At 33.8% G+C, this 27,609-nt stretch overlaps 3 protein-coding genes across 3 annotated transcripts; 2 read left to right on the forward strand and 1 right to left on the reverse strand.

Annotated features, from left to right (window-relative positions):
- The first annotated feature begins 2,582 nt into the window (after positions 1–2,582).
- LOC113498664 lies at positions 2,583–4,262 on the forward strand. The gene has a single exon (XM_026878774.1). The coding sequence runs from the start codon at positions 3,063–3,065 to the stop codon at positions 3,825–3,827; it is 765 nt and encodes a 254-aa protein (XP_026734575.1). The 5' UTR covers positions 2,583–3,062; the 3' UTR covers positions 3,828–4,262.
- Positions 4,263–8,825: 4,563 nt separating this feature from the next.
- Positions 8,826–11,519, reverse strand: LOC113498682. The gene is made up of 4 exons (XM_026878799.1): positions 11,202–11,519; positions 10,791–10,972; positions 10,170–10,445; positions 8,826–9,102 (listed from the first exon to the last, which is right to left on the reverse strand). The coding sequence occupies exons 1-4, from the start codon at positions 11,504–11,506 to the stop codon at positions 8,888–8,890; spliced, it is 978 nt and encodes a 325-aa protein (XP_026734600.1). The 5' UTR covers positions 11,507–11,519; the 3' UTR covers positions 8,826–8,887.
- Positions 11,520–20,448: 8,929 nt separating this feature from the next.
- On the forward strand, positions 20,449–26,974 carry LOC113498673. The gene is made up of 3 exons (XM_026878788.1): positions 20,449–20,993; positions 25,029–25,318; positions 26,428–26,974. Exons 1-3 carry the CDS (start codon positions 20,619–20,621, stop codon positions 26,474–26,476), a joined length of 714 nt encoding a protein of 237 aa, XP_026734589.1. The 5' UTR covers positions 20,449–20,618; the 3' UTR covers positions 26,477–26,974.
- The last annotated feature ends 635 nt before the right edge of the window (positions 26,975–27,609 follow it).

A 27,609-nucleotide genomic window follows, 5' to 3' on the forward strand; every position in this document is an offset into this window, starting at 1 on the left:
AAAAGTCCAAGCTTTAACATGTTACAAACATCCAAAACACACAAGAGACTTAAATAATAATGATTAAATAAACAATAAAATTGTCCCATGCAGGAGTAAATCTGTAGAAAAGTGTGGAGCTTGTGGTTGTGATGTCAAACTCAAACCGCAAAAAACACTGCTAAACGGGTTGTCCAAATAATAATTTTGTGGAATTTTATTATTAATTTAACCTCATACAAAAAACAAACCTTCGACACATGTTTTAATACACAATATAGTATCTCAATAAACAGTTACCAATGTTCACATCATTATCACCGATGTAGTTTTTTTAGTTTTGGTTGAATCATAGGAACTGAATTAGAAACATGCACAAACACACCTCAACTTGAACTCATAACAATGTTTTTTGTACTACACATAGTGATTACATTAGTGCTTTATTTTTATTACAGCAGAGGGCAGCAGCTGTTTGCGTGGCAATCATTATAAACCGCTGCACCTACTAAATGAAAAATTAATTAACACCAACATTAACTTAGAAACCTTAAAAAATATTTCTCCAAATTTATTGAGTAATAAATCTAGTTTACTGTTAAAACAAGCATAGGGTCTATGATTGGAAGCTCAACATTAAGACTAAGAGTGAAATAGTTCTAGCACTTTGCAATAGATGGCGCTGTTTTAAACGAACACTTAAAGTTTGAACGAACGATTGAAACCAGGGACCACATTTGTTTTTATTCATTTCTAATTCAATAAGCAAAGTTGTTTAGCTTAACTCTGTCCAGTTAAAATATAATAATACAATACATTTTTTCAGTAGACCCGTTTGTTTTTTTTTTGTCTGCATCCCATAGTTTGGTAAGCTGCAACTTGCCAACTCCTTCTTTGATAGATGAAAAATCTTGATAAATTAAAAACAGAATAAAATCAAATTAAGGCGGGTCGATTTAGAATCGAAAGATTTAGATTGATGGTAGCTACTCGTAGTAAAGTCACTTGCCGGTAAAAGTGGACGTCACGTGATATTTCACACCAACTCCTCAATTTTTTTATTCCAATTTATTAAGGAATCTGACTTACTCAATTATGTACTAATACCAACACACAATACAACATTCATCATCATCATCATCATCATCATCTCAGCCAATAGCAGTCCACTGCCACCACAGACCGGTTCATTGCCACCTGCATCCAACGAGACCAAGCGACACTACTCAGCTATAACTCACAAGGTCGCTACCCTGTACCTTCCCGCTGAACCGCCCAATCCACAATCGCGTGCATATTATTATGTAATTATTCGATAACGTTTGTCTCGAACGGCGGGTTATTGCTACCAATTAATGAAGATAAATCAATACACGACATGTTCGTTTTCTAATTATCCAGTGGATTATACTTGACTAACTTTTTCCCGCGGGCCCGCACGCTACAAATCGAGAGTGATCCCACGGGAAGATAAAATCGGGATAAAAAGTATAAAAACCATCCTATGTGTTAATCCGGGTCAAGCCAAAGTTCGTGATTTTTGCGTGGAAGAGGAACAAACATCCGTACAAAGTTTCGCGTTTATAATATTAGTAGGATTCGCATTGGTTGACCCCGATGTGTAGAAGCGAAATATATTTGTAGGACTATTTCCTTAATGTAGTAGTAGCAAACGAGACTTATGAAGACTAAGGTTCTAGTTCGATTTTCTGGTTGGTCAAAATAATTACTGCGTTTAATCTATCACGAAATACTCAGTATTCTGCACCTACTGAACATTTTCTGAAGGAAAAGAGTCGGATCAGAATGCAAAAAAAAAAAAAAATTGTCTGAGGTATAGAATCATAAATTGTCATAAGTTTTGGAGGTCAGAGAGGCAGTAACTCCATGAAAAATATCCTCCTCCTCCATTAAACTTGGCAAGATTTTAAGAAGAGCATCAGAGCTGGACCCACACACCATTTTACATACATGGTGGTGAAAATCATCTTAACACTGAAAAAAATGACCACATTTTATTAGACTTCATATTGATTTTCTAAATGTGGGGCACTATTGATCAAAACCAATCGCACAGCAATTGAGAGCGAACAAGATTGCATCCCGTTTATGTTGCAGTAATATCACAGCTACAGATAATGTTTAAAACATCTTATGATCATAAAAGAGTGTAGTTCGAAGACTTGAACAAAAATATTTTAAGTGCCTGTAAAATTTGGTGCAGTAAAGTCAATTTTTTAATGAGAAAAACCTAACTTTACCTGATCGGTATCACAATTTTGCGTCGTCTTTGATAAAAACCATTTCAAGCTGACTCATGAATCAGCATAAGAACACGATAACCATATACTAAAAATCATTTTCTTTTCCTACCTTATAGGTATAGATTAGAACAATGTTTTAATACCACTTAGTAACTCAATCATAGATCAATGAGGCGGTTAACCAACACAAATAGATCTAAATCAAAGGCAGTCAACTAATAACCGAGCATCTATCAGAGAGTATTGCGGTAAATATTTATATTGGTAACTGCAACTTTATCTGGACAAACTAACTACCCAGGGTATTTCATTAGAGACGCCGTCGTCTTTATTCGGTACTAAGCAAGTTTTCTTTTACGAAATAATTATATCCAAAGCTTTGCATATAAAATTAATTTAAAGCACCCAATTGTCACATTGCTAAGCAAGCTAGCTAGGATAAAATATTTCTTGGAAGTTCAATATGGTATAAAATGTTAATAAGCAGTGAAAGATCTAGTATATTTTATAAAACCCCTAAAACTTATACAGTGACCTTGACAATGAGAATCCGCTTCGTCAGCATGAGAGCGATGACTGACCACGCACACACGAGCATCTCAACCCGTACAGACATGATCCCGACGTGCACATGCACGCCTCAGTGCACGGCCATACGATGCAACGATTGCACGCTCTAAAAGATTTATAGATAAATGTAGTTCCCGGTGAAAATAGATAAATGCCAGTGCACATTTACACGGTGCACATTTCAATAGACGCAACCGCTTACGCCGGACATCGTCCACTTTGAGGGGACACCCTCAGTTTTCTAACAAGATGCAGTGCCGCGGTATTATCCTGTTGTGTTTTTGTGTGCTCTCCGCTTCGGCTGACACCTTTGGAGTCAGCCTGAAGCTTTTGGGCAAGATGTACGACAACTGTGAGAGTTCACAGGAGATTGTTAAGTGTTTGAAGATACAGGTGACCAAGATGGCGGATAGGGCGGCGCGGATGGACACGCTGCCGATCGTCGACGGCATCTCCCTTGTGAAGAGGCCTGAAGCCGGCAGAGCTTCGCCTAACGCACTGCCAGAAGATGAAGACTTAGAATCACTCCCTTCAGATAAAATCGACAAGTACTTACAACTTGCAACCTCAAAGTTGATGCAAACGCATCGCGTTTTCATATCCCCCATGGTTGTCGGCGAAGATGTTGGTCGGTCTCTCAACGAAGCTAGGGGCAAACTGAAGAAAATGATGGGTCCTATCCTCGCTGGTGTCGCAATCAAAGGTGGATTTTTAGCAATGGCGTTCCACGCGATCGCACTGATTGCCGGAAAAGCTCTGCTCATCGGTAAAATAGCTTTGTTGCTTTCGGCGATCATTGGCTTGAAGAAATTAGTATCCGGTGGAGAGTCCCATGAGAAGACAACGTATGAGATCGTGAAGCACCCTCAGGTGTCCCAGAGCCACACGTACTCGTCATCTCATTACGGCAGCGACTTCGACGCCACCGGCCCTGGAGGTCACTACAGGAGGAGCGTGGAGGACGAGGCGGCTGCCCAGGACAGGGCCTACAAAGCCTATGCCAAGAAGCAGTAGGTTTTAGAGTATACAACAGGCTTACGACTCCATAATTTACAAAATTCACAACGACACGGCATTTTTACTGCACTATGTTAACTCAAAACAATGTTTTGGTCCTATTGCCTCGGCAAGCAGGAATGTTTAACCAAAAAATATTATTATGCTTATTACGACACTCGGTAATTAATTAAAAAGTAATTTATTTATTTGTTAGATTAGTATTTATCGGTATTTATTCAATGCATGATTACGTTAAATTATTTATTTATTATGTAAATAAGGTAGCGTATATGACTTGCATGTGTGTTTGTATGTTCAGTACATTAATTATAGGATTGTATAATCTGACGCACCAAATAATTATGCTAATAAATGTTTAATTATACAAATAATGAAAATGATATAATAATCGTAAATTACTTAATAATTAGAATAAGACTTTTAGGCTAGTCGACGGGTACTGTGCATTTCTGTTTTTCATAATGTTTGTCCAATTTTGTATAAATAGTGTATAAGTTTATTTATAAGGATTTTTATGTTATTTATTTATGTGGTGCTGTTTAGATTAAGTAGTTAATTTATTTATTTATTTGCTGTTCTTTTTATAATTGCATCTAGGTGGTTACGCGAGTACCTTTTATTAATTTATTTATAACAGAAAATAATAATTGCGTACTGTATTAACCCTATAATTTTAAGAATAATTTTATATTTTAGTTGTAAGTTAATGATGATGAAAAATATTCTTAATTGAGACCAACGAATGACGACCTAAAGAAAATATGAAAAAAACTGAATGTTTGTTTTATTTTTTATGTTTATTGGGGATGGCAGGTTAATAAATTAATTTCAAATTTGGTATTGATAGTTATTATTTAGCCCTGATAAAGCGAACTGTCGGTGTTGTAAACGAACTTCCTGAATTTTGCACAGATCATAAAAGCTTCGACATTTGACAATATATCTATGCTAGCTGACAACCAATCTGCTGACTACATGAATTGCAAAATCTTCTCTGCACAAGCATCTCTCAGTGCTAAGTATGTTTATCTAAAAAGAAAAAAAGAACCACACAATCCAAGCAAAGACCAGATATATACAGCAAGGAGTCCACGTAAGTATTAATAAAGATTGAATAAAATTAAATCATACTGTAGTTAGTTAAAAAAATAATGACTACATTTTGTCACTACCTGTATAGATAGAACATGTCAACGAACTTACGGTCAGTAACCAAAAGTCCAATATATTGGCATGACACGCGATTTGAACGACAAACAATCGATATAGTATGATATTGGTGTGATGTTACTTATGTAGTATACAATAATTAAAGTAATGGATTACGATAAAGAAACTGCTGTATTGTATGATCACAGGGGATGGTCAAATATGGTTTGTTTATATTAAATATTGTGAGGAAAAATCAAATTGTTTTGTCCTTGAACACAAAAGATGTGGACTCCAACTAATGGTAGGTCTTTGAAAGAATGAATATGTTGTGAAATTATACTTACCAAGGGGTATTTTTCGTATTTAAAGCTAAATAAATATTTGGTTAAAAGGAAAAGAGTACATTATATTATTACGTTTTTAAGAAAATTAAATGCGGAAATAAAGACTTTTCCGAAAAGCGATCAAAACAACTAATCGCGGTACTTAAAAATATCGTGTGTAATTCACCTCTAATTATACTTCAGTCGAACAATATAGCAATTTATTATTTTCTACCGTCGCGGTCGACTTGCTGCTATCATTTGCATGAATTGTTGCTAACTACAGATCGTTCGTAATTTACATTAATGCTGTAGAAATGCAGTAATAGATGATAGCGTGTCAAATGGAACGGAAATGCACAGTACATTCCACATCCTCTCTAATAGGCTATATGTGTAAAATAATCTAAGTAGTCCGTCAGACATATGTCTCAAAAATATTGAATACATACTTTTAATTTTATGTCATCATTAAATAGTTAAACTAAATTAAAATGTCATCACTATTTAAAGCACTTAAAGCGGTAGTGGGGGATAGTGACATAACTTGCTGGTAAAAAACGTACTAGTAAATGACGTCACGCGAGAATTTTTTTTCAGTGTATCTCCTCCCAGCCCTTCTTTTTGTGTACGAGATAATCCATCTGATGGAGTAAACGATTATTTTTTCAAATACTTATGCGTTTTTTTGAGACTGGGACTTAGGAATCTCGCATTGTTCTCGTCGTCAACAAATTGAATAAAATACGGAATACGACTACCGTACTATTTATAGTGAAGAACTTTTCTAAAAGATTTCAATAGTGATGGGTCCCATCAACCTGAAAAATTAATATACAGCAGTAAGAACAACAAATATCTCAGTTAAAACAATCAGAAGTAAAAAAAAACTTAAATGCATGTTAAAAACCTATCTGGATAAAACTAACTGCAGTATGCGTTATTATCATGCTAGCTATTAAGGCAACGAGATGATTTGTAATCTACAAGCAAGTGAGACTGATTACTTTATGCACTCACATCATGTAGTATACTAAATACAAAATGTATGATTACTTAAATAGAAGATATTCAATCCAGAGGTTGAAGGCCCCAACAACCTCATTTTGAAGTAATACAATCAGGCTTGTGACACCGAAAGTTCTATACAAATAGGCTAAACAGAAGTAACCGGTGTCGTGACAAATCGATTTGAGGGTAATTTAGCGGCAATTTAAAATAAATTATCTGTTAAAATTTCAACTGTTTAGCCGTCCCGTTTCCTGAAATTCAGCATGCTAACGGATGGACAAAAGAAGACACAACATTATCTGGGCACCTGAGCATTCCGGTTCCATTTTTAGCCCTTGAGCGTAGTGTTTGGGTAAAAAAAAAAACTAAAAAATAATGCCCGTCCCTCGTAAAATACCCCCTATCAAAAATCTTGAAATACAATTGCAACTAAAACTTAATGAACAACCAGATTTGATCTCATTCAGAGCATATCACTCCTACCCTAGTAAAACCGTCTACAATTAACCAAGTCAGTTGTAAAAACTGCGTTAGTTTAACGGAAGCTGATAATCAATTATATTCAATCCTAAAGATAGTTGGAGCAAGACTGGACCGCTATGTAACAGTAGCTTATGGATGAGATGTGGAAACGTGTTCGTATGTTTAACTAGCTTTCAATGTCTTTAGAGGTGAATATGGAATGATTTAACTGACTGATTTTAATCAGTATCTGCTAAGACCCTAGCGCATATCAGTAGTATTTTTATTGATAGCACGTAAAGTCAATTGGTATAGGTTATCACGCCAAAACCAATTTGGCCATTTGACCGGAGTGTCGTGGGTTGATCCCTGCGTAGTGCAAGTATGTTTATCACGAATGCTTGCTCTAGGGGTGTCTTTGAGCATGTGACTTGAATCCTTAGGAAACCTCCGAGGAATATAAGATTAAAGTTTTAGGGAGGGACTTGTTAAAAAAAAACTGTTTAATCACTTTTTTTTATAATCATCAAATTAACACTTAATACTTTTTTACGCTTTTCAATGCACAACGGTTTAAATAAGTCAATAAAAATCTCCTATAACTCAAATGAAAAGTATTTAAAATTGATTACTCAAACATATTCTACATAATTTCTATTTACACTATATATCAACTGTACTACACAAAAATAATAAAGCAAATCAAATATAAAACCTAGTCCATCCAGATATAACCAAGGAATTCTATCAAAGAAAACCGAGAAAGCTTTGAGTCTACACGCAAAATGTGATGCACGCGATGCGTAGCTCACCGGCATGGCGGCATTCAGATAAAAAAACTATGAAAGCAGGACTAGTAGAGGTGGCTTATAAATTGGATCAACTCATCTCATTTGTCTAACTGTTTCAGTGTTGGATTAGGAGTAATGTCTACTGTACAATTCCATTGAAAATTAAAGAAATAGCGTAATCCCATTGTCTTCCGATAAGTTCAGAATGAAGAGGTAGAAAAGTGTAGATAAAATTATAAGAATTTTTCGTTGTGATGGAAGCTTTAGTAAATTTAACAGAATTGAACTGTTTAGATAATATTGTTGTCTAGACAATTTCAGACTTGAAAGATCAAGCGGTAAAGACGACTAATATGGCGCAATTTTATTTGAAATCAAATGCAAACAATGGGTGGTGTTATACCGAGTTGGTAAATTAATTGATTGATACAATTGATTGTAAAATATCTCCTTTTAATAAGTATAATGAGACAGTTCCATCTACATAATTACCTCATCACTTCAAAGTAATAAAAATAATAACCAGCCAATTAATAGCAACATAATCATTCCACAACAGGCTTCCATCCAACACGACAAATGGACATTTATTATAATTGACCATCTTTCTAATAACGGATGTTAAAAGAATGCAATATATTTCCCAATTGAGTGCTACCGGAACTTCTTCCTAAGTTGGCCATTTTCTCGATATTTAGAGCGTGTAATTGCATATACAGGATGTTCAAAGAGGGAGTGATAGAGACAGTGGAAAGAACTGTTTCTTTGACCTGATTAGACTTAATTATCGTTAATGTGTTGATAACTAGCTGAATGTTTATTGCCTAGGCGTTTTAATTGAAGTGGTTTGGATGGTAGTTAGATTTTTTTGCATTGAAGCTATGGTTAAGAATAACCAAAAAGTTTTTTTTTGTTTGAAGTATGCGACGATTTTTTTTAGTTTTTGGAATTTCTTTATCTATATGCAAGAATCAAACACAATGTCTTAAAATTTAATTGTTTATTATAAATCCCTAAATTAATGGTATTTGAAATTGTGTAAAAGCACCGAGAAGAAGTTATGACTAGAAGAATAATAACTTAGGGTAGATAGAAGAAAGGAAAAGGATCTATGATTTCTCGAAAATAAATGAAAATGGATGAAAAAGAAAATGGAACAAGCAACTTGACACGGATCAAACTTGACTTTTCAGCCCCAATTCATCACTTTAAATTAGAATACTTTTTAAATATAAAATAATTTATCTGCAATCAGATAGATACAAGTTGCACAACCTAGAGCTAAATTAAATTCTTCTAAACCAAGAATATCAGTTTATCCAGTATTTATAGGCGTCCAAGCAAAATTCCTAACATTTCTGGAGCTGACGTCATCTCTGTCTCTTGCATCATTCATATTCTCTTTCTTAGTGACAAATAGTCTCTCTAGTCTATCTCTTAATTCATCAGGAGTTATTGGAGAAGCTGTTGAGGGTTCCGGTTCTTTCTCCCTGTAATAATAGTCTGGGTGTGGTTGACGGCGGTAGTAACCTGAAACATGTATAGGTAAGGATTGGTTTTCTGTCAATGTATTTTTGGTTTTGATTAAGACATTGGGATTCAGAGAAAATATCAGATCATTAAAAGCTTGATTACAAGTAAGACAAGCTAAAGTTACAATGAACATATTTTGATACCTGACAGAATTTTTACTTTTAAGTCAATATACATAGATACAGTTTATTTATATTGAATACTGATGATATTAATAGGGGAAAGGGAAGGCTCTTGAAACTTGTTTTTAAATGAAAATAGATAGAAATAATAATATCAGCCTATAAATGTCCTTCTCTGCTGAGAAATAACATCTACGTAAATATAAATATTTTTCTAATATGTATTAAAAATATGCTCATAAGCTAAATAAAATAAAGAAAAATATTTTATACTTAGAACCAACTTTCTACACCAAAAGAATATGAAATAGTTAGTAAAAATAATAAAAATGAAAACATACAAGATAAAAAAGACAAAGTAAAAGAAAATACTTTGAAGTGACAACAATAACAACCCCATTTATTTAACCGCCTCTACCAAGCACTTTTCAGATCTGCCCACAACGATCAAGCGACAACTGAAAATACTTACATTGTCCATTCAGATGAATTTTCAACTTTAAACCTAAGAGACTAAGGTCCAGAATAGTTAAATTTGAAGATATCGTGTGAAGGCTTTTTGACAGTGCAACGGCAAGAGGTGAACGAACCTATCGGAAACAGATACTTTGTAAATGCCTCCGAGAGTTGCCTATAGATGTCGCTCTTAAGGTATTTTACATCGACTATTTTTGCTGGACCATAAGTTAGTAAATAATTATTAACTTTATCATGACAACACAATTTTTTAATAAAAATTAGGTAAAAGTAGTCAAGAATTTTAATTTTATTTTCAAGACCAGTCAACTGACATGTATTAATGGTGTTAGCACTTTGTGCACAGAATCATTAGAACTCAATGCTGTAAGCCAACATCGATTATTTTCAACTTATCCAGCGAGCACTTTGTGCTTTGTTAAAATTTGTGAAGCTAGAAGTACTGAATGGAGACTCTATACTAACCTCCTGAAGAATGATGATCGTGATGATCATGATAATGTCCTGGAGTTTCATAAGACGAATATGAAGACAAGGATGGTGTTCCAAACCCTCCGTATGAACTCTGACTTCCCCACCCTGAACTGAAGACTGTCACTGCCAGTAAAGCTACTTTGGCTAAAAGAAAGGCTTTTTTACTGGCAATCAATACTAGACCTAATAGCAAAGGCAGTAGGGTTGAAAGCTGGAATTTGAAGCCAAGAAGAAATGGTACGAGAAGGTTTCTTGCTAGGAGACGACCTGGAAAGTAATAACAGCATTTATGATGACAATTTATTAAAATCGATAAATTGGATTAGTTATTACTATACGCCGCTAGATAGCGCTGTATCAAGATCAATGCCAAGCTAACCTTGATACCAATAGTTTTACTTGTTTCAATGTAAATTGATAGATGGCGTTGTCACAAATTTTTCGGCAGTTAAGTAATAAAACCTGACATCTGTAACAGTTTTGCAATATTTCCGTATTCAAGTGGAAATTCTGTAATTTACAGTTTTATACGAGGAATTATTTTTTCAGGTTTGTCGCATTTGTCTTTTAATAGTCAAAATAGTCGAGATTTAATTGCTCATTTAGACTTACCTGTAGATACCTCAGAAGGTTGTTGATAAGCTCTATCTTTAACTCTTGGATCCATTACAAATTCAAGAACGCCATTGGATAATGTCGGGCCAATTTTCATAACTAATCCAGGGTAGACACCACTGAGGTCCCAATGAAGAGATCTTTTAGCAATAAGGTTGCCTGCATCTTCGAGCATTGACCTGTTGTGAAATGAATAGTTAAGAAACATATAACACCTTTTGATGCTAACGCGAAACTAAGTTTTATGAGTCCTCAAAAAATCAAGACTTCTTTGAGAGCTATCATAAAACAAAATTAAAACGGTAAAAAATGTGTTCTCGTCTATCTGCTTGTCTTAGTGTTATTAAAACTGAATATTTATCAAATCCTATTGTTACTGCAAAGTATAAAAATGTATAAAATGTTTACCGGAAATCCATAGGATCTTTGTCCAGAAAAGCTCCAATATCTCGCGGTGTTTTCTCATCTCTTACAAAAGAGACTCCTGTAGCTAAACTGAAGGCATCAGCTTCATCGTATGTGTTCAATTTGCTCAACAACTCTTTACCGAAGCAAACTCCTACTTCTGTACTTCTTCTAACACTAATACAATCATTCAAACCCCCATCAACACGATTCCCTTTAATTTCTTCCCCTTCTTGCAATTCAATCTCTATCGGTATCACTTCAACAACCAATATGAGGAAAACACTTAAAATTTTGATCACTTTCATTTTTGAACTTTAAACCAATTTCATGTTACAATTTCTTGTACAACAATCTTTGATGGTTCAAATGTTACTCAAAACAGTATCAGGTCCCAGTTGGTTATATAGACTTTCCATGTTCTGTTCCGGTGAACTTTGCCATTGTTTTGGTTGTTACGGTAACTTCTCACACAAACAATAGGTGAAAATTCGCCGAGGATAATTTGCAAACTATCTTTCGGAACAATCTCTAATTTTGTTACGGCAATTGCATAATACGCGTAATTTTTGGTGGTACGAGGTAACATCGAATGCGTGATGTTGTTTTAAAACATGCAAGATGAAATTACCGAGTGAACATCTGTTCCCTGAACATTGACATCGTTATGAGTTGCTAGTCTGTCGACAAAATATGGCTATTGTTTGAAATAATGAAGAAAACTTAGGAACCTACATTTTGGGGAACATACATCAATGGGGCTTGAAAAACCCGCTTGAGAACCTTAACTTGAAAATTTTATTCATGCCTCCTTAAACGGTTTCATCCAAAGCGAATCCAGTTTACCAAAATAAATAAGGCTTAGTACAAACGAAAACCTTTAGCACAACCTATAAGTTAACTTTATCACTTTATTGAATGATTTTAGCCTTACATATATCAATCTGAAATATATCACGACGGACGATTGGTATTTTTTTAGTATGATTATAGATGACAATATAACATCCGTTACATTTTGATCTTCAGTTAGATGAGTACCAGATTTACAAACAGCTGATTTAAAAATATGACATTACTTCAAAATACAAGTTTATTCTTAATATTTTCTTAGCAAAATTAGTAAAACTATAATTACAGTCAAGCAATAAAGCCAAATAAAGTGTTTATACCAACTTTTACTTTTTAAATGACATTACGTAGAAACCGTAGCCAATACTTACCACATACGAAGCCTTTGACCCCACATTGTCTTACAGACTCCCATTCATATGATACTTTATAGACACCATCAATATACAAATAATTATAATTCTTCTATTCAAGAGCAGAAGGACCACATTTCTATACAATAACTTTTACAGCTACGTCGTTTTGAAATTTAACATGGTCAAAGAGTGAAAGTGTTTTTTTCTTATTATGTCCGTCTCTCTGAGTAAAAGTTTCTGATGTAATATTTTCGAGTTTTTAAACAGCCAATATTTTAAGTATTTCTTTGATTTTATCGACTTCAATTATAGTAATTTCCTTGTTTACTTATTACTGTAAATAGTTTCTTTGTTTTTGTTAGGAAACAATACATTTCTTTATTTGTAAGTTTTATATGCCTTCTTATTGCTAGTTTATCAAGTAGATATTTTTTCTGCGGCTCCTACCAATTTTTATACTTAATTTCGCTTCAGTCTGCCATGGAAGATCACTTAGGAACTAAACGTAAAGCATACTAATCAAAAAACAAGATCTGGACGTTATGACATGGACTAATTAATTTAAACCATCACGACAAATAAAATAAGGATCAGATGTAGAATCCAATTCGGAAACAGTTGAACTCATTAATACATACATGTATTATGCTATGGTACCCTACATTCTGGGGTGAAACATCACCGTATGAAGCTCTTAATAATGATCTTATCGCTATTGTTTGGAAAATAACTGCTTTGTAAAACTGCTCTAAAATAAAATAATTAATCAAAAATTTCACTTTATGAACTGGTTACTTTACGTGTTCTCAATCTTATGCAACCTATAAAAGATGGTGTTCATACAATTAATTGGAATTCAAAGGAACTCTGGTCAGGTGTTTTAGGGTTACGCATTTTTTAGTGTCTGCGACCTCATTTATGACCTACGAGAGTTCCGTACGTTAGTCATCGACAAGTTGCTTTCGCTGCTGTCGCCCGAGGCCCATCGGCTTTCTGTATCTCATGTATTTTATGTAACCTCCCCCCTCTTTATTCTCCCATATTTATTTACCAACAAAAAATACCATCCAATTTTAGGGTGTAACTAACCTGTAACTCTATGTCCGCCAAATAAGGATCAATATCGCTCGACGATTTGTTTAACGTGTGATTTAAGTTTGTTAGAGTTAACCACGTTTAGAGTTCACACACCTTTATGAGCGCTTCAATCCAAACACTATTGTTGAATCTTAAGTCAATGGAATAAAGTATAAAATCGTGAACCAAGAAATACGGTAAACAGGTATTTGCCTTGTCCATCGTACAGATTTAATTTTACAGTTATCAAATAGGCGTTTCAATTGCAACCGCCCGTATTTGCATAGTGATAAAGTTGATATTTGTATGTATCATAATTTTTGTTCGGTTAATTTAATTTGTAGTTTGGTTTAAAGGAAAAGCGTTGGATGTAAACCGGACACAGGAACGCGTGAGAAGTGAAATTTCTTTTTTCTCTCTCTTTTCGAAAAAGGATGTTGTAGGTGCGTCTGACACGAATATTTTTTGATGACGATATTGGTGTATAATTACGGAATGCGGTTCTAATGTCATAAATGTAGGTTGTTGTCATCAAAACAGCCTTCTGTGTTGGTTAATAATGGTTAGGTCAAGAATTTGGTGTTTTTTGGCATATTCTTGGTGTGGCTACTTTAAGATGTTTGCTAAGAGATGTGTCTAAAAAGAAAATGTTTGCTTAAAGGAATTTTAATGTGGTCTTAGACGGGCAAATACTGTTTTATTCATTAAAAGCTGGGGTGTTGTGTTCTTTGTAGAATAGAATATAAAAAGATTTAGAGAAATGAATATATGTGATGGTGATGATGCGTGATGGTATACAAAAGGTACCACACAAGGGGTAAAGGAAAAAACATGGACGGCTTTTAGCCAGTACAAAACTGACACTCACTTCCTATTTATATTTGATTCCAAAATTCTAGGTAAAGATTCATAAAGGTAAAATTACCTTACCAACTGAGATTGACGTGTCCTTTTTTCTATCAAAATTTAGGACAAGCATTTGTGTGATCCAGGAATGCTTGTTCTAGGTGTCTTTTGCTTGACTTATATGTTTGAAAAGCCCACGAGTTAAAGATTAAATTCCTTGTGGTGGTGATTAACAAAATCCCTAAAACTGTCATGGCTTATCCCATAGTTGGTTCTAATAGATTTAGATATCGATTTTTGAGTAAAGTCACTATTATTACTGGTTCCTTTATCTAGCGTGTCTTTTTGCATCTGTTTTTATTGCTAGGCGTAGGCTTCTTTCATAAATCTCCAAACTTTTACCATCAACTCCTCTTGCTTCCAGATGACCAGAAACTTAAATACTATACATAAAAAACTTAAAACTATTTTGAATTATACCTAAAATGGGGTCAAAAATCAGTTTTTTTTTCATTGTAATCGTTTCTTTACTCAGTAATTCTGTCCTTGATCTTCAAATGCCATCGTTATTCCAATCTAAGTATTCTATTTTATTGCATTTCTCAAAATCTGTCTCCTCATGTTCATTTTTCCGTTTGTAACCCACCAATATATTATTATTTACAGTGTCAACATCTAAATACTATCATGTATCATACATATGACCTATTTGATTGACTGCAGTAGTACCAACAATGGCTATAGTTAGTAATTCAGCTTGCGTATAACCTTCATACTCAAGTTAAGGCATTTCATTTCACTTTCTATTCGCAGGTGTGCCGTTGTGACCTGGAGATTCACGAACTTGGTCTGTTGTAGGTTCAAAAATATGACCACTGCTAATATTTGGTGTGTTTACTTACTTTCATATAGGTACATCCATTTTATAACATGAAATTAAGAACTATTTCCTTGTTTAGATTTTTGACCTCTTGTGTCCCTTGATGAATAAATAAAATAACATGGTGTATTAGCTCCCTTAAATATTTGCTTAGTTAGATCTGCTTTGGGCTACACTATTCCACACATAAGAAATTTGGTTTCACATGTCCCAATTTTAATAATAAAATGTCTATTTACGAAAGGAGTATTCTAGGATCTATTTTCCATTGAAAATTTCACAGGGCAATGCTTTAATACACGAGAGAACATTTCTACGACTACAAGTTTTTAAAGTTAGTTTTATAGTTTCACGATTCAGATTTACAATAGTCCGGTCAGGTCGCTACAAGTCGATACAGGAAACCTACAAAAGTTCCGAAACACCTGTAACTTTCGCTTTCCATTGCGTTTTAACACCGGAATGTTACCCAACATGTTCTAATTAAATACACAATGACATCCGTATAGAAACTGCCATGTTAACGCGAATTGATACTAATACGTATTCGTCATTCATTCATAGTCATTTTCGGTTGTTTTACGAATTTGAACCGTTTTACTATGATGGTAGTACATGGTGGTGATCTGACTCAAACGTATTTTTTGTAGCTTTTGGCGACAGCACAGCGGTTTAATGACAAGGTTATAGTAGGTTCTAAACTAAGTTAGGGATAGCGTCATCTATTGCAGTAAGCGAGACGGTACATAACGACAACACTCTTGCTGGTATATATTCCTAAAACAGTGTATGTATTTGAATTTTGAAAATCGGAAACTAATTTAATTGAAAATAAAATTTATTTTGTCCTAGCATCTAACTTAATTTTTTTTTTACTCTCACTTTAGCCAAATTTATTCCAAATTTCAAGTCACATGCACAAACACACAAACACAACTCGAATCAGAACAAGGAAGTATTAGCGGATCACAAAAATGCTTGTCCTAAGCGGAGATTGAACCTGCGACACGCCACGCCAAAACCTACAGTGCCTGTTGTTTTGGCGTGGCGACCATGCGATTTTCCATGCAGTCTTTATACAATATAAACTATTCTGAATATAATCTCTTAATCATTCTATTAATTTCTTTTTGAGGCAATTACATAACAAAGAACAATATTAAATAAGTGAACAAAAGTTCATAATTTCAAATAACCATGTCTGATGAGGCAATAAATTAGCAAACGTCTCGGTTGATGCAATAGCTCATATCCTCACATCCTGTGACACTTTCTAACGCTGTTGCTAAGCGGTTCATTATGAGGTTGTCTATGAACTCATACTAAATGTATGCCATCTGTCTCAAAATTATAATACGTTGTGACTTGAAAAGAATGAAACAGCTGTTCTGAAAATAATAGGATATGAAAGGAATATAATTTATCAATGATTTTGTATTTCAAAATCGAAGTTCCGGTAAGTAAAAAAAGTCTTCGTCCTAAATCGCCTGCATTATTTTAGAATGCCCAAAAACCAAATAGGTTAGAATTTTGAAATCCTTTTCGACTACATCAAAACTTTACTTCGTCTAAACAGATGTCCGAGTGGTTGAGGTCATCACGCGTCATCCACTGAGCGCGACGTGTCGCGGGTTTGATCTATGCGTGACTGATTTTCACTGGGTGTCTTGAATTTTGCTAAACCCCCACGTCAGAATAAATAAATAATTACTATTATTTTAAAACATCGCTTTGGTTTAACTGTGACTGTAATGGTGTTATGATAAACAAATAAATAAATAAAAATTTGCATAATCCGAAAATCGTAATAAAAAAGAGTGTGGTAAAATAAGTCGAACCAGCAAACAGCTACAGATCACCTACCCATTAAAGAACTAGAGCATGCTTCTACAAAATAACACAAGAACTTCCGTAAGACCGTAACACAAATTCTCAATGAAGTAAATCCATAACATTCATTAGTTTTACGCACAATTTACTTAATATAACGCTATGTTCCGTTCCGTTGTACGTATGTGGGCCGTCCGAGATCCTATTATCATTAATACGAGATGAAAAACATATCGCGTGCGGAAAATGAACTGTGTACAAGTATTTTCTTTAGCTGACTCATTGGTCTAGACTACGAGTAGGTGGAGAATTATTAAATGCAACGTTCATTTTACTGGTGCAGGATGTCGTGTTTAAATTGAACTGGACTAATTTGTGTTTCAGTAATTTGAATTTTTATGCCCTAAATCATGGGAGAGTCTAGTAACTATAATAATATTATTTCATGAAGTCGACCTAAGACCATGTCTGAAATTAATACCGTTGCAGTTGTCAAAGCTTTCGTAATTGTTCAGTACTTGGGAGTGGCATCTCTCTTCCACATCTGCAAGATCATTTTTCTAAGATGTTTTTGTATTTACAGTTTTTTTGTGTGGTAGCTTCTTAATTAATTAAAGTCGTTGGGGATAAGTGACAGCGCACTACATAACGTAGAACGCCATCTCTCTCTAACTAAAACACAATTATTCGATTGAATCGAAAAGTTTCAGTTTCACAATGAAGTATCCATGCTCGGTATAATTATCTTGTTATTCCTCATCTGTTTCGTTAGTCCAGTGGTAGCAAGTGATTTAATTTTATATTGAGGGACCAGAAAACTGCGACTAGATTGTTCTATTAAATACTTCATTAGCGGCATTCGGAATCAAGAAGTGGTTTATTTAAGAAGCAAACGAAGAAGACTATGTCATCTTGCTGCATATCAGCCATTGTTAATTATTATGATTAACAATGGCAATGACATATTAGGGGTTGGCATATAACCGGTATTTAATATCTATACTTATACAACGTAAGTTAAGAATGGAATAGTTTTCGCAATACAGCTTGTTGTACAAAATTTCGAACAAAAAACTGTCCAAGGTATTAAGATACTTAATGTCTGTTTTTTTAATAGAGTTCTTATACTTGGATCAAAATTGTTTATTTCCATGCAGAAAAATTAAAAAGTAACCATTTAATCACATATAAAGGCCTAATAAAATTAAAGCAACAAACGATTGCATTAGAATATCGCATATTTCACAGAAATTCCAAATGTCTCTTTAATTACCCACGCATGTAATTTGCGTGCCTGTAATCATGTATAATTTGTACTGATATTCGTTTAAATGACGTAAATGACGTTATCACGTTGAAATCAATTGTTTTTACTGTTTATTGAAATTTCGAGTGATTTTGTAACATGTTAGCTATGCAACTGTTGCGAATAGTAGTTGTTTACTAAACTGTATGGGATGGATGCGTTTGTTTCCTTAAGTCCCTAAATATATTATAAGTGTGGAGATTGATAGACATGTGAAAATTTTGAAGAACTGTTAGTAAGTAGTTAAGTCTATTAAAATAAAACAGGTGAGTTAAATGCACAGGCATAGGAAAACTAAAAGATAGATGGAGTACTTGTGTGAAGAATAATAAAAGATAGGAGCAGTGAAAAGGAAAAGGGATGAATGGAAGAATAACAGATTGTTGCAACGACCTTAAATTGTTAGATGGATACAGCAAAATTATTGTACGAACGTTTTACCGCGGCCATGCTATCAAAAGGCAAATGAAAGAACATAGTAGGATTTAAACTCAGTAAAAGTCCAACCCTCCCGTTCAACCCAAAGCGGGATCAGTCGAAAAAGAAGGCCATGAGAATGTAAACAGTTTAGTTAATAATCTGACTAAAATTAAAAGTGATTTCTCGTACACCCAGCCAAATAATGACGCAATTAACTCAAAACCAAATAATATTGCGTTTAAGATTTGTCTTGATAATAAGAATAACTAACATTTCTTTCATTCATTGAACATTTTTACGTGATTGAATGTTCATCTGTCAATTAAAATGTTCGAATACAAATATTCTGTTAATAGTCCGTCATTTAATACATAATTTCATGCGATAGTGGAGTAGGGTGATGCAATAGGTGTGTTTGGCCAACTAATCATCAATTTTGTCTTTTTCAGCATTATTCCAGCACATTTATCATTGGGTGATGGTTTGGTCCTTGGCTAATCTTTTATATTATTTGCATGACGTAGTAAAAATTTAAATAGTACTTAGTGATCATTTAAGGACTTTTTGATTTATGTAGTACTTTTTGCAGTTAGCACAGGTTTCTGATTTGCCAGACTATTTGGATTATTATTAAAATTAAGGATCTTTCCAGTCCCTGCTGCAAAAATTAGACTGAAATATATTGGCAACGTATATTAATGGTTTTGAAAGAATTAGGCTGGACACAGGGTTAGATTTGCCTTTTAGCTTTACGTAAAATTTATATTTGTTTTTGTAACCTTAGTACTTAGGCGATGTCGCTCCCGTATAGGCCTTGTTAGCCATCAGCGCAAGTGCCAAAGCCAAACCACCTGAAACGGATGCAGCTTTAATCATCTTTTATAGATGTTATCAGGCCATAGAAGTACTTAGGGTAAGGGCTTTTGGGTATTAACTTATTAGTTAATACCCAAAAGATTCACTTTGATCCTCCCACTTGTGGTGTTTTAATTAAAGAAAGTTCTTAGAAATGAAATAAAAAAGTGCATCTAAACATTGCAACAAATATAATATTCAATTTATTTATTAGAATATATCAGTCACGATCATTTCATTACAATTTTCTTCCAGCTTTTTCTATTATAGAAAGTGATCGTTGAGAAAAACTGCTGCCAATAAATTGCTACCAAAGATGTTTAGTATAATTTTAATCCACGGTGGACGAAGCTGATGCACCTCATAACAGTTAAATCATGATATCCAACTGTTTTAAATTGAACTAGTCTGCTGAAGTACAGTTCGGTGAAAAATACTGGACTTGAGATTTTTTATATTCAAGAATTAGTGAAAAGTTGTTATCACTTGGACTTTAACTTCCCCTTTGAAACACTGTTTGTTTTTGTGACGAAAATTTTATTGATGTTATGGATATTTTACTCAATAATCCATAATTATTCAAATAGTATGAAACATATGACTTTTATTTTTTAGGAGAGCAATTAAAACTGCGAGATATGTCTATTTTAGATAATGAATTGGGTGGATAAGGATTCTGACGAAAGATGTGGTAGTTCTTTGCACTTTTTATTTGCATCACTTTTTACGATTCAGTATGTCTCCCTCAAGACCATCAAGAGATATCCTGATGTTGGTCTACGCTATGATCGGTTGCACTTCACGGTGGTACCAATGGTCAATACAAAATCAATGGCACCTAAAACCAATCAGTTCCCGACAGTACTCGATAACATAAATGCATCGCTGCATCCCTCTCGACGATAGCCAGTGTACCGTGACACTAAGCGCATATAAACGCCACGAATGCTCTAGTTATACACAGTGTCCATATCGCCAACGTAGTGCAAACATTAAACATGGTAAAGTATCTCCTGGTCTTGACCTTGGTCGCGGTCGCCTCGGCGAGGACGGCGACCACAACACAGAACAAACTAGAAGCCAGAAGTGCAGACGACAATATCCTAGGAGAACTTAAATTTGCCTACGAGACATACAAAGACTGCAGCGGGTCTGAAATTTCGCACTGCCTCAAACGAAAACTTGCGAAGACTTTGAGCAGGTTGACGAATGCTGAGGAGCTGACGATTCTGGATGGGGTGACGTTAACCAAGGATAAAGATGTCAAGATTGAAGAGAAGGAGGAAGCGATCCCGAGGGGGATGAACGATGGTTCCCTGAACAACCTGATTTTCGACAGGATCGTTAATTTCATGAGGACCCATACGTTACAGGTGAGATGATTTTAAACTATTATAGACCTTACAGTTCTTCAAATAAGATTTATAATTGAATAATTCGGCAAAGCGAGTTATATAGAAACAACTGAATATTTTAAAGGCACGCAGAGATATTTACTTTAAAATAGAGAAAGAGGATTTTGATATATATATTTTTAAGCTTGACTTTATTGCTAAAATGAATTTATGGCCGGAGCCACTTGGTATAGTACTGCCCTGATAATGGCTAAAGCATATATATTTTAATGACAACTGACAAGACTGCACTAGAACTCGACAAAAATAAAATTCTTTATACAAATACCTAATAATAAATAGGACACGAAGAATACAACAGATGACTTTTGAACTGTTTAGTATTTAATTAAGATATTTACTAAGAAAATGTTGACGATGATTTTAGGTCAATGACTGATGTAATTTTTTCATATTCATGTCAATAAATTTATGAGCATTCGATTCTGTCTTTTCTCTTTTATAAATATTCAAATCCATTTCATCCATATTCTGCTGACTATTAATCATTTTTTACCTCATTTAAACTGGTTTATCGTTAATAACATTCACTATTTTTCTTAATTTCCCTATTACAACTGTTTCACTAATTAATCCAGGAAATTCTTCATGCCGCCTAACTGTGGGGTCATTGAACTTAAATTGTATCTTGTTGATAATAAGGTAAAATAATTTTATTTTGATTTATCTAACTGGAGTGGAGGCGGTCGCTGTCAAAGACGGAACTTTTATTTCTGGAAAAGAATTTGTTTGCTCGGATAGACGAGTGTTTGAGGTCACCACGCCAAACCCATTGCACGCATTGTCGCGGGTTTCATTCCCGGTTAGGACAAGCGGTTTGTGCAATCCTTGTCCTGTCCCTGTCCTAAATCTGGGCGACTTTGTGCATGTGATATTGATTTTTCGTGATAGCCCTCGCGACACAAGGCTTAAATTCCTAAGAGCGGCAGTGGTCTCAAAAATTCATATATTTTTCTTACTCAAAACTACTTAATTTATACCAAAACTCGGAAACAAACGTATCTACAATTTGGGCTATCGGTCAATCAACCTCCAATAAACATATTACTCAACAGCTCCATTCATTATTTAACTATGATACAAATACCGGATTGCTTATAGAGATATAATAGAGTAATTATCATTCACACAGCGTTCCAGTTATGTCGTGTTATCCATTGTGTTATAAACGTCTGTTTGATTAATGACGACAGGTATTCTTGTTCTTTCATTTTTAAACTGGATTTGACTTATTATAGTATCAGTTTCTGTGAATTAATCAGCAAAGAAGAAAAGATTTAGTGCTTTGTAGTTTTCTATGCAGGTGGAGGGAGAGGGGAGGGGTTTGCTGCTTTTAGTCACTTGACTTAGACTTATCACTTACTTTCATTTAAGGGATCCAGGTTTCTTATTCTTATTCGTGTCGACGGTGTATTTCTTTAAGGTGCATTGGTGAGGTCTTATACGGCACCTGGAATTGAATATTAATACTGAACGATACCAAGTGATACCTTTATTTCTTGGTAGTGATCAGATACAGGGATATAAATCTCTTAGAATTTTCAGGAGCATCACCTTTATTTTGTGTTGTAACACATTTTGATAGAAAATAATACCAACGTTCACACTCTCCGTGCTTCTGCATTTTTTATTTCAAATTATTTTGATACTTTCCCTAGTCTAATGTTGAGCTCTTTTCGGATCTTTCAACAATAAAAGTCTTTCTTTGAAATATGTTTCAAGACTTATTCTATTCCGACGGGAACCTACTATTTCATTTTTCTAAAATGAACTATCTAACTTCGGATCAAAGATTTTCCTGTCCTCTTGAAACATTTTCAAACATACCATTTGATGTCAATCTATCATGTACGCTTTTCTCTTACAAAAACACTCCAAACTTCCTGATTTAAACCAAATGCATAAAACTTTACAAGTTGCTGAGCAGCATATTATCATCGGAGCTGAACAAATGATCAGCAATCAGTTACTGGCGGTAATTAAACGGTACACGACAAAGTAATGGTGACGACTCACTGACGATATAATGAGACTGATTAGGGATCGACAATTAAAACCGCTACGCCTTAACACGTTAAAAGTATTCAACGGGGCCGGTCAAAGCTAAATATGGGTTTGGATTTAACGCTAATGTCTATTCCAATTCACAATATTGACCATAATTCCTTACGTATGAAATGGAAAATGAGCAACTTAAAAGCTATAACTTTAAGGAACCCAAGGGTTATGAATTTTTGTCGTAAATTAGATGAGGATAATTAATACTTAATGGTTTCCTGATGCGTATCTGCGGCACGGTCTCGTCTTGTACTAAGAAAGTTTCCGAGTTTCATAAAGTTAGCGTGAAAACTTTTGCGGACATAGCGACCTTTCCGAGTCATGAAAAAAAATTTGACAGCCTATTGACTGTTATAGTTTAAAATCCTTAAATGTATGCTATTCTTCAAAGAACAATACAACTCCTTTCCTAAGTATTTCCGTAGTTTTATTCTAGCAATAACTAAGCAATTGCTTAAGATCGTTTTACTCGACAATATTGACCAACTAGTTTCGGACTTAGGTAGAGTCCTTAACTCTGGTTGTTTTCTAACTAGGCAGAGGAGAGGTAAACCCAATAAATTGTGATTAAACCTTACTGTAAGAATAACGAATCCACCTCACGAAAGTTTTCATAATAGTAAGTAAGTAACTACCCAATACTATCATAAGCTCTCACTCAGCCTAGAAACAAAAACCAAACGAGCATGCAACATCCGTCCACAACAAAAGCGTGACGATCAATTCTTAACTGTAAATGCGTAAAAACGACATATCTTATGACAACGCAGCGTAACGGCTTTCTATATGCATCTCATAATTGCATTTAATTAGTTCATCTTCACTTTTTGCAAGACACACTCTATTAAACTTCGGAGTTTCTTCTAATTGGTCCGTGCGTGATAATTGTTATGCGTAGAGAAAATCTTGGTGTAAATTGGTGGCTTGCACGGCTTGCGTGGCTATGGTGATTAGGTACTTGGAACTGGATTGGGAATCGAAGTACCGGTAGAATTTTTCACCGTCGTATTTGGTGATTGATTGCTTTCTGATTGAGGATGTACCTGGGTAGGCGTAAAATGTATTGTGATCTCACTTGACGTGATCTGACTGGCATATATAATAGCTCTTGTTAGTGTTTGATAACTGATTGAAAGAACCTATGATTAACAGATTACCTTTTTTAGATTAATGTTATTATAAATGGAAAAATATCTTATTAAGGATACTTTTGGACGAACAGATTTAGTAGTTTTGTCCAATGAGGTGTATGGTTTTTTGAAATTAAAATTTACTGTTTTTAATTTTTTTTCGTTACTTATGGATGTCAGAATATTATCTGGACGACTTAGCTGTAGTTACAGAACCAGAAAGATAGATACCACAACTGCCTGATAGGTATAATGTATCATGCGTACTTTCCTATCGCGTGCATCAAGCTAGGAAGTTACTCATACGAATGTACTAAACGTCTTTAATTAAACATGGAATTAGACAAATTGTGGTACACGCACTCGTTTTCGAGGAATCAATTGATTTTTTCTATAGGTAATGAGTTATATAGTAGTTGTAAAGAAAATGTGTAGTGTGTTTAATGAGTGATAGGCACAGAATACTAAGTATATACCCAAAGATTCATGTTGTAGTTAAGCAATTACTCAACACAATAATTATAATGTTATTGTTACGTAACAGTTTAAGGATATCATTTAAGAAGCAATAACTGCATTTTCTAATCCATCTATAAAAAAATGGTCTTTTGGGTCCTACTTATCCTCTCACAGGAAAATTTAAGGAGATTTTTAGGCAGTATTCTAGTCAAAGCACATAGGAATAGATCAACGCTATTTCAAATCCATGTATCATACAACATTGTTAATGTTCAATTATTATTTGGGTGTTCACTAACAGTATTATTTTCATCACAATACTCAACCCAACCAATCTCAATTCCAGGTCAAATTCCCCACTGACGATGGCTCCGAAGTCGACACTGACATGGCCCGCAGCAGAAGAAAGAAGCTCGCTCCCCTCCTCGCCATCCCCCTTCTCATCGGAGGTATGATGGTGCCCCTGGCCTTCGGGGCTCTCGCTCTCCTAGCAGGAAAGGCCCTCATCGTGTCCAAGCTCGCCCTGGTCCTTGCGGGTATCATTGGTCTGAAGAAACTCCTGTCTCCGAGTGGGGGCGGACATGAAGCTCATGAGGTGGTCGTCTCTGCAGGACATGGAGGTTCAGGGTGGAGTAGGTGAGGAATTCAATTCTCTGTTGATGTACTTAAAATTATTAATGATCTTGCTTTCGTTTGTACTGATATTAATTGGAAAGCTTAGAGCTCATTGATTGAAATTATTACTAATTGGTTTAAATTAAAATAACATAACCTAACCCTGACGCTAACTGTCTGGTATTTAATTAAATTTATATTCTAAGTAAGTCATAGAAAATATAAAAAAAAAACTAGGTAACTGAATATTTGATCGCTATGATCTTCAAATAAATAATTGGAATAAAAATAATTTTCTACTCATTTTTGGATTTAAGAACCCTCTAGGATTTACAAATATTTTTGACTGCTATAAATATTAATTTTATAACATACGTACTTACATTATTTTCTAATTTACCAGCGTTGCGCAAAGTGATCACCTCGAGAGAAATGCCGGAGGCAATTCAGGGTTAGGTCCTTTTTATTATTTTGGTATTTTTTAAGTAGGTAGATAGAAAAATATTGGTCCTTCGAGCCGCATGACTGTAAAATTAGGTTTTAAAATATTTTTCATATTTTCTGACAATTATGTGTGAATTTAAAGTACCTAATTAATTATTTGCATGTTTAGTAGATGATTTTGTTGATACCTCTTGAAAGAATTGAGCTTTGTGTTGAATTCAAATTAATATATTTTATGCTCGTATAAAAGATTGTGTTGTTTCTTCATGCTTTGTAGTTTGGGACTCATGTTATAAAAATAAATAAGCTTAAGGAGCGATGTCGCAAACAAAAATGAAAGCTTAAATATTTTTGTACATGAAGTGGCTTTGCAGATGCAACTCTACTAACTGACTAAAAGTGCAACGAAAGAAACTAACTTTTTAATAAAAATAATAACATTAAGCTTTGCACGTGCTTCGCTTTGCTGGGATCAAGTAGTTGTTTTAATAGTAACATAAGTACATATACAAACAGAAATGTTATAGTACCTATTATAGATTTTGGTATCCTGTGACCATTACAAAAATAGCATTTACGTTATCGATTTATTTTTTCGGGATTTTTGCATTAAAGTCCCTAATTATTTAAAGCTATATAAATGAGGGTTATTTTATTTATTAATTTTTATTGTTTTGTGATTCCAGGTCGCTCGAGAAAGCCCATGACTTAGCGTACAACGCTTACGCCCAATAGCCAGCTAACCCACCAGTTATTAATTAATACGCGGAAAAAAGGACCAGTCGGTTTCACATGAATATTATATAAATAGAGAACGTTTAAGTAAATTATTTACAATATAGAGTACGTAATTATGCAACATTTGAGAGAGGATCTATCGCAAAGTCATTCCTGAAAACTTAAAAAATATTTATTTATTTAATCATTTATATTTCAATAATATTTTATGAAAACTATTTATTGAAATCCGTAAATAAAGCTAGAAAAACATTATAAATATTACTCGACGACATTTGAAATTCAGTTTTCTATATAAGTGTCATATTTTTATCTATTTTTTTGTTTTTATTTATTTATTGTTTTCGAAAATATTGCTTCAGGATGTTTGGAATGAACGTTTAGCCGTTTTACAATTTAGATACTGCAATGGTCAGTCATTATGTCATTTCATATGGGTATTTATTTATTAAAGTTTTTAATATTTAAATATAAGTAAAATATGAGTCAAAGACAATTTTCTCATTATATTATCACAACGTACCTCAAATACTCCTTATTTATATCAAATAGACTTAAACAACGAATTTTTAGTTAGAACCAAAAAAAATATTTATTTATGTATTTTTATTGTTATAATATAAACTAGAACAAGACTTTGGAATTTGCTTTAATTAATTTGTATATTAGCAAGTACATAACATGTTAATATAAACCTTGTTCTTTATATATTTTACATTATTTTCATATATAAGTATTATGTGTATTTAATGAGCATATGTTTTGAACGTTTATTTATATATTTATTTTGTGAAACATATTATTTATGTAATACAAAGACTGATATGTATATATATTAATTAAAATATTATATTATCTACATTGTACATATGTAAATAAATTATTGCATTTATTTAATATTTTTTCTACATATTGATATTATTTATCAATAATATTGTTATTTTACAAATTTATTTATTAATTTCTTAGGTTACAGATCTCATATTTATTAATTTATAACTTAACTATATAAAAGGTGCTCATTTATTTAAAATACAATGTAAATATCAGACCGTTATTTATTTATTACATTTCATTTTTATATTTTACGTTCAAGTCAATTTATTTGAATTATTTCTTAAACTAATTTA

This window comes from Trichoplusia ni, chromosome 1, assembly GCF_003590095.1.
Source record: "Trichoplusia ni isolate ovarian cell line Hi5 chromosome 1, tn1, whole genome shotgun sequence".
Lineage (NCBI taxonomy): Eukaryota > Metazoa > Arthropoda > Insecta > Lepidoptera > Noctuidae > Trichoplusia > Trichoplusia ni.

What these genes read in the sequence shown, in the direction of transcription:
- LOC113498673 (XM_026878788.1), top strand. Translation starts at nt 20,619, where the DNA reads ATGGTAAAGTATCTCCTGGTCTTGACCTTGGTCGCGGTCGCCTCGGCG. An exon ending in TGAGGACCCATACGTTACAG is followed by an intron (nt 20,994 to 25,028) that starts GTGAGATGATTT and finishes TCTCAATTCCAG; the next exon opens with GTCAAATTCCCCACTGACGA. An exon ending in GGAGGTTCAGGGTGGAGTAG is followed by an intron (nt 25,319 to 26,427) that starts GTGAGGAATTCA and finishes TTGTGATTCCAG; the next exon opens with GTCGCTCGAGAAAGCCCATG.
- LOC113498682 (XM_026878799.1), bottom strand. Translation starts at nt 11,506, where the DNA reads ATGAAAGTGATCAAAATTTTAAGTGTTTTCCTCATATTGGTTGTTGAA. An exon ending in AAAGATCCTATGGATTTCCG is followed by an intron (nt 10,973 to 11,201) that starts GTAAACATTTTA and finishes ATTTCACAACAG; the next exon opens with GTCAATGCTCGAAGATGCAG. An exon ending in ACCTTCTGAGGTATCTACAG is followed by an intron (nt 10,446 to 10,790) that starts GTAAGTCTAAAT and finishes ATTACTTTCCAG; the next exon opens with GTCGTCTCCTAGCAAGAAAC.
- LOC113498664 (XM_026878774.1), top strand. Translation starts at nt 3,063, where the DNA reads ATGCAGTGCCGCGGTATTATCCTGTTGTGTTTTTGTGTGCTCTCCGCT.